The 15048-nt window shown below is 40.1% G+C and overlaps 1 protein-coding gene across 2 annotated transcripts; it reads left to right on the top strand.

The window, feature by feature from the left end:
- The first annotated feature begins 2766 nt into the window (after positions 1–2766).
- Positions 2767–4387, top strand: LOC104908115 (non-specific lipid transfer protein GPI-anchored 20). Of its 2 annotated transcripts, none has more exons than XM_010697195.4 (4): positions 2767–3348; positions 3648–3677; positions 3810–3869; positions 3999–4387. In XM_010697195.4, exons 1-4 carry the CDS (start codon positions 3012–3014, stop codon positions 4193–4195), a joined length of 624 nt encoding a protein of 207 aa, XP_010695497.2. In that variant the 5' UTR covers positions 2767–3011; the 3' UTR covers positions 4196–4387. The 2 variants fall into 2 exon arrangements, with proteins under 2 accessions (XP_010695497.2, XP_010695496.2); XM_010697194.4 differs by having other exon boundaries at positions 2772–3348; positions 3996–4387.
- The last annotated feature ends 10661 nt before the right edge of the window (positions 4388–15048 follow it).

Genomic DNA, 15048 nt, shown 5'->3' with positions numbered 1-15048 from the left:
TCGGACACTTCAACCCCACAGTCCGCTAAGCTATCTAAGCAAACATGCTCTCTAAGGGGGAGAATATCAACTTCTGGAACAGTATCCGGAAGAGGATTCCTAACAATTTTCCTAGCAAGAATTTGATGCCTTACCAATCTTAGCGTCTGCTTGTCTCCACTTTGACTGGCGAACGAATATCTCATTATCAAGTTATGTTTCTCAAGAGTAGCAGGGTCGTTAAGGAACTTAAAGCTATGTTATTTTTCTCTCTCGGTCGTATGGGGTATGTCCGCTAACAGTGTAGTCCTTTTTCCACCTAGGTTGGATTTAGAGGAATGAGTATTATTGACGGACAAAGGGGAAGAGGGTTCGCTCTCGATGATGAACACGTCACTAGGAGTGTTTTGGCTATCAGACTAGTCTGACATTACTGTAGTAAAGAAAGAAAAACTTAGGCAAAAATTAGGAAAAATGGAGGAATACGTGGAAATAAAGACTCGCCGGAAGAGTGAAAACAGGCAGTTTTCCGTCACCGAAAAAGAACGAACACGGTTTTTAGAGCAATAAAACGCGGAAAGATTTGAGCTTTCGCCGGAGAATCACTGGAAAAAGAAAAATCCAAGCCCTCGAGATACCTAGAATATAATCGACGAAACATGAGAAATTTTTTATAGCACCAGCACCGGAAAGTTATAGCAAAGGTTCTTAGCAACTTTTAGAAGCAATTTTGGTTAAGAAAGATCAAGTTTCAAGCAAGTGAAGCTTCAAGTATGGGGGTAGTTCGTTAGAGAAACCAGTGAAAACAAGGAAAGAAGAGGAAGAAGTTGAGAGAAAAGGTGAAAAAACTAACAAAGGACAGAATGTCCTATATATGCGCCAAATCAATGGCCAAGATCAACGACCCTTTCAACTCCTCATCTAGATCTATGTCAAGTGTCACCCGCATGCAAAGCCCTAATAAAGAAAGAGGCGGGATTTTCGAAAAAAGGTAATGATTAACTTTTTGAAATTCTTCAATTCCCTCAAGCGACATGTGGCACCCAATAGTTTTCCAAAGTACTAAGTACTAGAGGTGGCCACGGGCTGTGCCGGGACGGGCCCACGTGCCAAGCCCGTGTGCCTCGTGCCACAATGTGTCGTGCCAAAACGGGCCAAGAAATGCTCGTGTCGTGCCGGGTTCGTGCTAAGTTGTAAAATCTAAGGCCCATGCACGACCCGGCCCACGTGTCGTGCCGGGCCGGCTCGTGCCGTGCCATGCCATCGTGCCTTATACAAATTTTAATTTATATTATGAACTTTTAACCAAAATAAGCGTGCCAACTTGTGGGCCGACCCGTCGTGCTCGTGCCGGGTTCGTGCCAAACTTTTAGAATGTTGTTCATGCATGGCCCACGGCCCACCACTCGTGCCGGCGTGTCGTGTCGTACTCATAGCGGGTTCGTGCTGGGCCGGGCTCAAATCGTGTCGTGCCGTGCCGGCCTTCGTGCCGGCCCGGCCCATGGCCAGCTCTACTAAGTACGACAAAATTACACGCGTCCAAAATAACATCATTAGCGGTTAATCCCCCCACGACGCTGGAGAGCTATTTGTATGACCCAAGTATGCTAGCATGATATTGTCTGTGAACACTATATAAGGACGCGACCAGAAGACCATCATAACAATGCTTGAGATCAGTCCAACAAAGTTGTCCGACAACACTGTTGGTGGCCATCTAATAATACAAAATAGATGAATCTTTTCTTATGTCAGGTACATCACAGCCATACACATGTACGAAAATACGCATCCTGTCAAAGGAATAATACTTTTATGAATAACCCAACAATACTATTCTACATGTACATTTTGAACACTACTTTTTCTCTGTCTCTCTCTACTTTCTCTTTCTAAATCGTAGTTGTGTACATAATACTAACTTTAGCGTCGAATGAGGTTTAATTTCCTCGCATTCTCCCGAGGGTAGTTTACGTTTATTCCTTGCAACTACTCACTAGCGGACACCTACTCCACTTCTAGGTGGACTCTTCCCAACACTGCTAACCGTTCTACAACCGGAGCAGAAATGTCATCTAAATTTTTGTTGGTCCATGAAGCAACCATCGCTATCGTTCTTCCATGATGATTCAAAATGGTGAAGAAGTGGAATAGAGTATCAAACTTTTAAATAATACTCCCTCCGTCCCAAAATATAGTTCACATTTCTATTTTGGGTGTCCCAAAATATAGTATCAATTTTCATATTTAGTTCCACATTTTTCCGTCATTTGTCTAGAAAAACGGTGTCCCATTATTTATTTGCTTCTTGAATTTTGTTTTTTCCTTTGTTTATTTAACCAAAATGTTACAATTAATGTTCTTTCACCATTTATTCTCCTTTATCTCTCCTAAAATCATCTTTTCCCATATAACTTTTATTTAAATAAACAATAAAAAATTATTATCCCTCTTATATTCTACTCGCATAAATTATCGTGAAGAAAGGGAAATGAGAACTATATTTTAGGACGGAGGGAGTAGTAAAATAACGATGGAAGTTACTTGACATGCTGTTGTGAATTGTGCTTGGCTTTCTGAAACCTCTTTCTTTTGCTGACTACTATAGTTTATGATACCGTTGACCCCAAAAGACAAAGAAAAATGTTACAACTTACTAGTGTTCCATTTGGTAATAACTGTGACTTAAGCTGATCACCAATCAACAAATTTTGGATTGAAGTGTTTTCCCAAGTCAGATGGTAAATCCCAAAAACAGGCCAAACCCACCAAACCTTAGTCTCTTTTAGTAATTAGGAATTAGTTAAAAGTAGTTGAGCTTCTAACCCACTTTAAAACTACCAAATATTCCTTATTTCAATTCCTGCTACCTCAATTAGTCTATATATCCCTGCATACTAATCTCTCCTCAAATCACCAAAAATCCCAACTCAGTAATACTTCATTACTAATTAAAATCACTCATTAATCATCTCACTTTTCTTACTTAAACCAATAGCACCAATTAACAAGAAAATCAAATCCTCTTAAAAATGATGAAAGGTTTCCACGGTGGTGTCCTAGCATTAGCAGCTTGTTTCATAGTGCTAACATTACCAGCTTATGCACAAATTCCTACTTCGCCGTGCACAACCTCAATGATCTCAAGCTTCACTCCGTGCGTAAACTATCTAACCAACAGCAGTGGCTCAGGATCTTCGCCAACAGCCGATTGCTGCAACGCATTAAGGTCTCTTATGAGCAATGGCACTGACTGCCTTTGCCAAATCGTAACTGGAGGTGTTCCCTTTCGCCTTCCAATCAACCGTACCATGGCTATTTCTCTCCCCAGGGCTTGCAATCAACCTGGTGTTCCTGTTCAGTGCCAAGGTTAGTTACTTTATTGTGCTTTCAAGTTTTATGTTTTTACGTTACTTAACTACACTAAAAGGCCGCTATCTCGTTTACTTAATACCAAAATAGAACCCACTTCCAATTTTTGGTAAGTTAAGTTTTTAACTTCCTTCTATTATCCTTAATTAATGACACGTATAAAATCTAAAGAAAGTCATGTGAGCGAATTTTAATTGAGCTTAAAACATGTTTAAGTTCAATAACACCTAAATTTACATGTAGTTGTAATTTTCTCTTATTCTTGGTCTTAATTTACTATCTTACTATGATTTCAGCTGCTCCTGGTGCTCCTGTTCCAGCTCCAGGTAATTAATTTCATTTTATTTTTTATGATCTCCTATGATCAAACCTCACTATCAACTCAAATTGACTAGCATATTGTTTAAATTTGTTCTTTCATTATGATGTCTTTTTGCTCAATTTTTCAATACTGGCAGGTCCGGTTGCCTTCGGCCCATCTGCCTCCCCTGCAGCTGCCATCTCTCCTGGTCCCTCAGGTAGTCTCTTCTATCAAGAAATTAATTGAAATTCCATCAAATGATAAAAGTAAACACAGATTCTCAATTATATGAATGATGGAAATATATAGTACTATTCACTTAATAAAAATGTTAACTATACAGCAGGTACAATCCCTACATCTGAGACACCAGCCTTGTCTCCAGTTTCTGATGCAAATCCGACTCTGACTCCACCATCAACAACATCAACAACTCCAGGAGCCGGTTCTTCGTTATCTCCTTCAGCTGCAAGACCTTCTCTAAGCTTTTCACCTGCTCTCCTGATTCCTTCAGTTGCTCTCATGATAATGAAGCTCTTCTAGATCAATATTACCTGTTGTTATGTGATATACATAGACGCGGACCATTCTTTTGACAGTTGTGATTGTTTGTTTTGGGTGTGTTTCCATTGCTTCCTATTGTAAGGGTGATTGTGTTTCTCCCAGGAAATCCATATTAGACACTTATTTATGTAAATGTTTTTGTGAAATAATACTTTCTAATAGTTTCCTTTACATTACTGTGTGGAACCAGGAAAAAGAGAACTTTGTAGCTACTCCAACAACCTAAGAGATGATCTTGATTTAGAGATGTTTAAACACAATGGATGTGTTTCAGATGAATGTGCGTGAATAGCTCATGCACTCATGCTTTGATTGTGCAATTAATCATTCACTTTAGGCTTCCCTTATAGTTGACACCCTTCACATTTCCATGACTTCATTTCCATTCGTGTGACTCATCTCAAATTACTTATCCACCCCCATTCTAATGCAAAGGATTTTAAGACGTCCTATAAAGGGTGAAACAAATTAAACCAATAAAAGGGAACTCTAGGAATCATGTAAATAGAATGAAGAAGAAGTACGAACTTCTACACTAACAGATTACACATATATAGTTCATTGATGAACTTACTGATCAGCAAAAAAGTAATGGATTTAAGGGTGATGATATGCGTAAACTTGGCTCTAGCATCAATCTTACTCTCGTGTATTTTACCTCAAAAAGTGGGGTCTCAAAACCCGGGGTGCTCATTGCAAGGCTTACAGCTTGACAAGTGCTTCAACCAAGAAGGAGAATACATCTTCTTTGAGCCTTGCTGCAGAGCCATCAACCAAGCTTTTCGAGTTGGATTTCATTGTTTGTGTTCCATATTATCAACAAATTCTCCACAATTCACCACTCTTTTCTCTTTGTCTTTGTCAAGCTGCTATATAATGGTTCCTCCCTTGACTATGTGCCGAGGTAAAATACTCTTCACTACTTCACATAAAGTGATTATAGTGCTCGTTTAGTTGAATATGAAACTATTTGATCAATCATGAGAAGTAAACCTTTCCATAAAAAAGTTTCACTTACTAAGGGACTAGGTAGGCAATATCTTTTGCGGAAAGTTATTCTGATTCCTGCACATATGTCAACCTAACGACTCCATTATCAACCAAACAAGAGCAAAATATGTTAGTTTCGTTATTATCCTATTTTATTTTTTGTGTTTGTGCTTCTGCATATAAAACTTACTTTCCTTGCGAAGATTTAGGTACAATGCCAATATCTCTTCCACTTCCACCAAACAATTCCACCGAGGAAATCCGGACTGAACAACAGAACCCACTAGTCCAGAAGCATCCTACTCCTACTCAGGCAACCGGTGTTCCATTAGACCCCACTCGAACTGGCAATTATACTGCTGTGGAGAGACAGCCACATCAGAGAAAAAATGCTACTTCAATGTTACATGTAGTGGAGAATGGAATTAATAATTTGTCATCTGCTGGTAGTCAAGCGACTGATCTGTTCTGCTTCCGCTGTTTGTTGCTCTCTTTATATGTTTATTCCTTGGCCTTGTTTTCCTAAACTTGCTTTGGGATGTTCTATTCTTCATCTAATGTTTTATCATTAGCAATGAGTAAGGAAGAATGCTTACACTGTTATGTCACCAAAAAACAGTTTGTTTTAGCATGTTGTTTCTGATAAAAATACGTTACGTATGATAAAGACACCAATGCCAATAACAAATGTAATTCTATCTACTGCTTTTTTTTTTTTGCTTGAAAGACGAGAAATTAACACTACTTCAAGAGTTCTTGTCTATTAGATAGTTATTACAAACCGGGGAAGGGGAGTAAGGAAAATGGAGGGTGTTAATGTCTTCGGAAGTCGGATATCCCTTTTGCAAATTTAGTAATTCTATCCGCTAGTCCATTGGTCGATTTTGCTTCAAACTGCACCTTTACCCTTGGCATTGCGCACATTAACTCCCTGCAATCATCAACAATTTTTTAGACATAATTTTTACCACAAGATTTTTGGAGGACACTCATAACAGCAATCTTGCAATCATAAGAAATTGTGCAATGAAGCCAATTTTTCTCTTAAGCCCATTGTAGGCTCATCAACACTGCACTCAATTCCGCTTCTAAAGCATGAAGAGTGTGCGTAGCCATGTAGATGCCTTCGACCCAGGTACCCGCATGGTCTCTACAGACCCCATCTAGGAAAGCAGCCTTGGAATGATAGAGGAAGGACGCGTATATCCACATTAATTTCCGGGTTTGATAGGCGGGAGGGGACCAAGGAAGGGGATTGCTAATAGGGGGTCAAACTGTTAGCTACGGGATTGCTAGGAGCTTTACCCACTTTAGGGTCTGTTCTCCCCAGCTTATTTTCAATTCAGTTCAGTTCAGTTCAATTGAGTTCAATTTAGTTCATTTTAGTTCAGTTCGATTCAGCTCTGGACAATACTTTTACTCTCACCTATCACTATTAAGGGTGAGCAGAAATTTCGGGTACCCGGACCCGATATGAACCCGCCGGGTCCAGACCCGGTCTCGATCCAAATGGGTCCGGGTCTGGGTCCAAAAAATTGGACCCAGTTGCATCCGGTTCCAATTCTGGGTAGAATTTTGTGGACTTGGTACCTGGTGGGTACCCAGTTTAACCGGTTCCAGCTCTGGGTACCTCCTTGGAGCGGGTCTAGGTCCGGGTACACGATACTTAGAATTGGTTTTTTTTCATATACTCATATAGAATTGGTAATAGGATAATAGTTGTTAAGTAAAAAGTTAGTACTTAGTAGGCCTTTAGGCCCATTTAATTTTTTTTAAAAATTTTATAGCTCAATTGGCCCATCTTAGTATGTTGTTAAACTTTCAACTGGGTACCCAGTTCTAGACCTGGTACTCACCGGGTCCAGGTCTGGGTCCAAAAATTTAGGACCCGGTTTGACCAATTCCAATTCCAGATTTTTAATACCCACTGGGTCCGGGTCCGAATCTATGAAATTCTACTGGATACCCGGTTGTGCTCACCCCTAATCACTATTCATTTCAATTCAGTTCAATTCAGTTTCATTCAGTTTAGTTCAACTGTTTTATGCTAAAGAGAACAGGCCCTTAGGTTAGTTATGAGAGAAGAACTATTCAGTGGCGGCCCAACGAGAGTTTTTTAGAAAGGTGGGAAGAGTAATATTATTCATCCTGAAGATCCAAGCATTCTTGCGGAGCCAGACACAACAGAGAGAGAAAATGAAGGTGATATTATGAGGAGTCGGACAGTTAGCCAAAGGTTGTGTATTAAGGCAATTAGACTTGATAAAATCTTTGAAGGGGGGGTGAAGGTCCAAAACAATATTTAAAAGCTTCCAAATGGAATCGGCTTTATGGCAAACTCTAAAGATATGGTCAGTTATGCTTATTTGGACAAAAAGGGCAGAATCTGCTACAAGTAGCCATGATTCTACTAATATTGATGTTGGTAGGAATGACGCCCCCACCAGAGCTTCCATAAGAACATGCGGTGTTTTGGGGATCCCCATGCAGTCCCATATCCAGGCTCATGAGTTATCCGAGCTATAGGCCTCGATGGATGACGAGGCTTTTCTCGAGTCGAACCCACCCAAATGAGACCACAAGGAGAAAGTTCTATCATGATCATTAGAAAATCTTATAGCGTTAATTCGGTTTATAACATCAGGGGGTATGGAAGGACAAAAAATTATTCAGATCATATATTCTTATGGAGTTTAGGAGGACCTGATCCTCATTCCTATTCAGGGGACCCTGAATTAAAGAACGCAAGCTCTCACTATTAAGCCATTATTTATCCTCCCAAAGGGATATAGGTTCCCCACAGACCAGGCGAGGCTTCTTTTGTAGAACGAAATCCCAGTCCATCCTGATACTTCTTCATATTTTTTTTTTCTTTTGGTAAGAAGAAGCCCGGACCCCGCTCGAGTCTTAATGGGCCGGACACTTGAGAGTAAGGGGGAAGGGTAAGGGGAATCCCTACCCTCAAAGTGGCTCTAGTGGGGATTTGAACCCCCAACCTTGAGGTTGGAAGGGTGCTTTCCTTACCACTGGACCAAGTACTACTTGGTATATACTTTTTCATATATGGGAGTCTTTCGTGAAGCAAGTAGGGCTCAAACTTTAAAGAAGGTATTTTTCTCTCATACCGCCCAAAAGGTGTCATTCCAACACAATCTAGTCAAACTAATCTTATTTAATTTTAGGTTTGATAAGAACCCTAAGCCCCCAAGGTCTTTTTTTTTACAGATTTTTTCCCGTGCTGTTCAACTCTTTTTTTTCCCCACTACTACCATTCCAAAAAAATTTGCTACAAATAGAGCCTAACTTTTTCGTTAACACTTTGGGGAAGTACTTAATGTGCATGAATTATCTAGGAATTGCCCAAAGGATAGACTGAATGAGGATCACTCACCCGGCTTTGGAGAGGGCTTTCGCCTTCCAAGCCGCCAATTTACTATTCATTTTGTCAATAATAAAGTTTAGCTTATTTCTGGAGGGCTTCCTATGGCATAAAGGGAACTTCAAGTAGGTCCCTAATAAGTCTTTAGTGCTGAGGATATTAAGCTCTTGTTCCAATTCATCCTTGACTTCTAGGGGATGTTCGGAGAGAAATAAATCATACTTTTACTTTCATTTACTTTTTGAATTGAAATTCTAAAGTGAGTTTAAGACCTCGATCATAGAGGATAGGGTGTCATAATTGGCTTCACCAAAAATAAGAATGTCATCAGCAAAGAAAAGGTGTGAGATTCCCATTGCACATCTCCTAATTTTAAACAAAGACCAAGCTTTAGCAGAGCATGCCTTGTGAAAGTCCCTAGAAAGATACTATAAACAAATAATAAAAAGGTAAGTGGATAAATGGTCACCTTGTCTAATTTCTCGAGAGGGGCAAAAAGATAAGGTCATGGCTCCATTTACTTGGATAGACATGGGACCCGAATTCACGCAGATCATGATGATTTTAATGAAATCTTGGCTAAATTTGAAGGAGGTGAGACAATGCTCAATGAAAGGCCACTCTAACCTATCATTTTTTTTTTGATTGGGAAATTAAGTCAGCCCAAGGGCTAACCCCTACCAAGGCTACTAGCCTTGTAGGAACTACCAACACATTGGCTGGTAAAGCATGCAAAGCATGCTAAGGAAATACCCCAACATAATGCTGGGGGTAAGGATCGAACCCCTGACCTTAAGGATCATAGGGGAGTGCTCTACCACATGAGCTAGCTCCTCATCCTTTCACTCTAACCTATCATACGCTTTCTCCAAGTCTAAATTTAGAGCGAAAAGACATTTCTTACCTTTTTTTTTATTCATAGAATGAAGGATTTCATAAGCTATTATAAAATTCACTTTAGAGCCCCTCCCCTTGATGAAGCTATTTTGATTAGGAGAGATAATGGATTGCATGTGGGCTTTGAGCCTTTGCACCAGAATCTTTCAGATCAACTTATAATTTACATTGACAAGGCTAACAGGTCTGAAGTTGGTGACTCTCAAGGAATTAGCTATCTTAGAGATAAGGGAAATGATCGAGAGTGGAATTTAAGTATTTTGGAACCTCAAGAGAGTACAAAATCATTTGTACAAGAATAAAGCAATCGGTTTTAACATCTTCCTAAAAGTGATGGTAGAAAAGGGCATAAAAATTGTCATCCCTAGGCGCTTTGTTACTCTAGATGGAAAAGATTGCCTCCTTAACTTCCTCCATGGAGGGGAGGGGGGTGGTCCAAGGAAAATATATCAAAAAAAATAATCTGAAATCATATATGTGATCTCAAGAGAGTGTGACGTATCATTACCCACCTCATTTTTAAGCATATGAATTCTATTATTATTTCTCCTAATTATAGTAGACAAGTGGAAAAATGAGTGTTCCTATCTCCTAACATTAACCAATTAGAACGGGCCCGAATCTTCCAAAAAGTCTCTTCTTTCTCAAGAACCAGAATAAGGGCCTTGGTTAAACCAGATTCTAAGTAAAAAAGGTATCAGTTCGATGGATTCATTTATAAGCTTTTTAGGCTCATTAATATGGGCAAGCAGGTTCTTTATTTCCTTAAACGGAGAATTTTGGGACAAGGCCCACTGGTGAATTTCCATGCTAACTTTATCCAGCTTGGACTTAAGAGGGAGGGGGATTTCAGCCTAGATGCTTCTAATCCACGGATCAAAGTCTAGGTACGATAACCACATGGGCTCGAATTTGAAGAATCTCTTTTTGGCCAGATCTAGTTTTTTTAAGTGTTTAAAGGACTACCTTGCGGTTAGAGGATAATATGGAGAGATTATTGACAACGACATCCGGGTTATTTAAGATCCATTTTTGGCATGCCCAACACCTATCAAGCCTTTCAAATATTGGATTGGTCCTTCTTTTATTGGACCAGGTGAGCTTACTCCCAATGAAACCCAAATCAATTAAATTATAAGAATTCATGGTTTCCTTATAACTTCTCATTCTATATTCTTTCCGTCTATTGCCACCCAATTTTTCACGAGCAAAAGTTATTTCATTAAAGTCACCGAGAACTAACCAAGGTAAAAAAAACTGCACAAGCAATATTAATGAGATTATGCCACATATCCAACCTCCCTTTTATACTGAGTATTTGCGTAAATAATAGAAATAGAGAAGAATGGGAATTTTGAACCTGAAAAACGCCATGCAAGGCTCGGGGTTCTTTTGTTATTTGTGTGAAGGAATGCAAGCCTTCATTTCATAACATAAGAATCCCGCTAGAGTACCCCATCGACTCCATTGTCTCGAATGCGTTGAAGGGAAAGCTATCTACGATCTCTTTAATATGGAATCGCGCTAGTTTAGTGTCTGTTATAATGATAATCATAGGGTCATGGTCCCTAACTAATGAGTTGGTGAATGTTGCGGCGAAAACCTTGGCGGGATATCCCCCTAGTGTTCCAAAGTAAAATGGATATCCTAGGAGTGAGAGGGGGAAGGTTGAGAAACTCCTCCATCACTTCGGGTGGGGTGTTGGCATCCATCGTCACCATTCGGTTTGCTACTGAGCTAAAGAGAAATACACGTTCACTTTTGTTTTGACCCCCGACATAATTTTCCCTTTCGATCTCGAGACGCCCAATGCCAATTTTATGGAGATTTGGTTGCACGGCTTCGTCAAGTGTAACCCCTTGATGTTGTCAGTTTCGCTTCCCGCTTGAACCATAAACTATTTATTTGTAATTGATAGGGCTTTTCGCTCGCGAGGAAGCACAGGTACAGGGTCTCTAAGGAATTGTAGATCCCATAGCAGAACTTGGTGTGAATTTTCCTTTGCTAGATTTTTTATCCACTAGCGTAGCACTAACCCAATGGTCTCTGAAATTTTCTCCACGTCCGCTAGGGGAGGTGAGTTGGGACTAAGCTCATGGGTTCCTCAAGATAAACCATACACGTGTTTGGAAGAGCTTGAGGTGCCTGGGATGGTTTTAGGAGAACTTCGTGGAGTAACCTAGGGTGAACCCGAATCCAATGGCCCCCCGTCAAGTCTAACTTGAACTCACCATACTGATTTATCCAAGTCTCAGGAAAAGTGATGTAGGGTCTAGTTCGGGGTGTGATTTCGGTAGCCGGAGAGAGAATAATATGGACTAGTTTCGGGTGTTTTGAGGTGGGGGGATGAATATCCCCGATTGAAGGTCGGATCTAAGAGGCATGTGGCGAGGGCTGGATCTTTATCTTCGGTAGGAAAGGGGGAGGTGATTTGATTTGTTATTTAGTTTAGTGATGCAAGGAAAGAGAGAGCATCTCCTTCAAGCTCAAGGCTATCATCACAAAATTTGAATGATGCCTCAATCTCATAACTCGCAGACACTGCCTCAGCTAAAGTCGCATCCCACTTCGCAACTATTCTCCTTGTGCCCAACATCACAATACTCCCTCTATTGTCCCGCACCACCACCCCAATCCAATCTCCCCATTGGGGCTTGTATGTGAATCGAAGTTCGCCTTCAACAAGCCAGCACCAGGGGATCCAATCAACAACACTAGAGCTTGCACCAATCGTAGGCCTGAACACATTCCCAACATACTTATAATACTTCTCCACCATTTTCGAAAAATTGCATGCCACAGTAGGACCATCTAGATTTTGCGCTTCAAAATACATTTGTTACGACAAAACTAAGCAACCCACATTAGAGACCACATCGTACAAAGCTCGTCCCGAGACACTTCACTCACAATCATTCTAAACTTTCAATGAAAGATGAGTTTGGGGCATCAGACAATAGCGCATGAAAACTACTAACCTTTCATATGCCTTTGACATGAGTACAAGCAATAGTGTGTTGTATGATTGTATCACTTGGCTCTCCACACATTGTGCAACTAGGGGAATCATTAACATGTCTTGAAAAAAGTCACTCCTTCACTACCAAACTTTCTTTGCATGCTCTCTAGATGAGGTGATACATTTTTGGTGGATCTTCAAGCCTTCACACCAATTTCCACAAGTCTAACTCTCTATTATCCCCATATTGAAGCATCCAAGTTCGAAGATGGCCTAGACGAGCCAACCAATATCACGATCTAACCGAGAATATTTCATTTCGTGTGGGCCACCAATAACGATTGTAATACCCCTCATGATTGCTTTAAAGAGATTTAAGATGCTACTTATTCGAACAAGATGCATCATTCTTTTAGGGAGCTTATTTCCTTAATTACTCAATAGTTAGTTAAGCGTGCTTGGCTGGGAGTAGTCTAGGGATGGGTGACCTCCTGGTAAGTTTCTCAAGGTGCGATGAATGAGGACAAAATGCACCGGAAGAACTTGTGTTGGTTATTGAGGATAGTTGTTGTTGTGGATGCACATTGGTGACAATAATGGACTAAACTCCGTATGGGTCGGGTGTTAAACCGGTGGTCAGGAGGCCAAAACTAATAAAGGGGAATATTCAGGACCATATGTCTTTCTCTTCAAAACTTGTAATCTCATTGAAGTCACCGAAAAGGATCAAAGGCATAACATATTATTGCTTCACCTGTCGAAGGAGATTCCAAGTCAAGTGTGTGTTCGCCATCTTCGGCCATCCATAAATCCCTAGGGCATGACATACAGGATACTTATTTTCATCCAACACCTACGCATGAATATGATGAGAAGAGAAAGAAATCATGTTAATGTCCACATTTTCCCACTACAATCACACCCCCCTAAGTTTCTCAGACTACTCAAACATAAACCACCAATATACCCACAACTGTTACGAATTTTCTCCAAAATTTTTGGATCCAACATTGTTTCCATAAGAAAAATAATGTTTGGCGAACCTATTTCGCTAACATAAAAAGTGAAGAGCATTAACAGTGCAAGGGTTGGCTGATCCCTGACAGATCCAACTTAGAATTTTCATTGTTGATCATGGGATTGGGCATTTTCAACCTTCGCTACTTGGACCAAAGCCATGATCTAAGGCACCTGCAAGTTTCAATTTTTTCCTTCTATGATTCACATTCAATAAGTCTTCATTCATGTAAAATTCATTTATTTTCCGTTTACCACTACTAGTCTCCTCTTTCTCACACAACATAGTTATACGTATCAGGGGGGATGAAGGAGAGCAATCCATCTAGGAAGACATAACATACAGGTCATGACCCTTATTCTTCATGCTTAGTCATTTCTTTTGAGTTTTATGTTTTTTTGGGACTTTGAGAAAATGTAACAACCTGAAAAGTAAGTAAGGACATCTCCTTGGGACACAACAATCCCACCATATAAATGGGACCCTTAAGAACAATTTCCTCAACAACCATTTCATTAATTTCAAACATTGGGTTCAATGTCACAAGGCCACCAACATCTTTCTTGGGAATAACAACCTCCGCACGGTGTTCTTCATCTTCCGTGCAGCCAACTACCTCTCAGTGAGGGTGTTTATTTTCAAAATGGCTGAAGAACCCACCCCATCCTTCTTCGTGACAAATAATACCTTTTTTCGGGCTTAATGGCCGATATTTCTTCTTTATTGTGCCGCCTACCTTTATGTGGGGAAGCCTTAAGCCAAGCCCCCTGGCCCAACTCCTTATCACTTTCTTCAGGCGTCTCATTACTGCAATCCCTATCACTATGTCCCGATACTCCACATCAAAAGGAAAAATAAGAAAGTCGTTTATATTTGTATTCAATAATTGCCAAAGATTCATCCTCGTTTTATATGTTGTTCCCTACGCAAAAGGTTTGAATTTGTTTAGCAAGACCTTAACCCTACAAAAGCATTCAAAGGCAAGGTATCCAAATCCATTTCGAGCACAAGTCCCAAACAAAAGGCAATTACCCTAAGCTCTGCGTCGAAGCGACAATTGAATGAAAGGTTATATAAACGAATCCAAAAGGGGGGTGTATCAAGAACCATCTACGATGGTTGTTCATCACCCAACACTTCATTAAGCACAATCAATTTTGGTCAAAACACCATGGCTTTCCCGCTAATATTTTCTCTTTATCCTTTCAGTGAAAACTGGAATATAAAAGTGTTAACATCGATTACCCCAACCACCAAGCTACGGTTCAACGATCAAATTTGTGACATCGTTCGTTTTAGGGCATCAAGGTTTACAAGATGTTCAGAGATAGCCCTACCAACCAACATCAGTTTGTTTTGATCTCGAAATTTAGAGACCCAACAACACTACCTAGATCAACTACTTTGTTCTCCTCATCATAATATGTTTAGTTTCGAATATTTTTCTATTAATTCATCCGCCATGATTGCCAAACAAAAGGCCGTAGAAGGCGGCGACACAAGCCAGACACGTTGGGTGAAAACCCTATCTTAGTGAGAGAAGGAGGCTTTTTTTTCATTAATTTATTTTATATAGTGGTATTCAGACT

This window comes from Beta vulgaris, chromosome 3 (assembly GCF_026745355.1).
Source record: "Beta vulgaris subsp. vulgaris cultivar EL10 chromosome 3, EL10.2, whole genome shotgun sequence".
NCBI classification, from domain to species: domain Eukaryota; kingdom Viridiplantae; phylum Streptophyta; class Magnoliopsida; order Caryophyllales; family Amaranthaceae; genus Beta; species Beta vulgaris.
This window is presented reverse-complemented; position numbering and strand designations above follow the sequence as displayed.

Excerpts from the sequence above, each read along its gene's own strand:
- LOC104908115 (XM_010697194.4), top strand. The coding sequence starts at position 3,012 with ATGATGAAAGGTTTCCACGGTGGTGTCCTAGCATTAGCAGCTTGTTTC. Across the intron at positions 3,678-3,809 it reads TGCTCCTGTTCCAGCTCCAG|GTCCGGTTGCCTTCGGCCCA; the intron begins GTAATTAATTTC and ends CAATACTGGCAG. Across the intron at positions 3,870-3,995 it reads CATCTCTCCTGGTCCCTCAG|CAGGTACAATCCCTACATCT; the intron begins GTAGTCTCTTCT and ends TTAACTATACAG.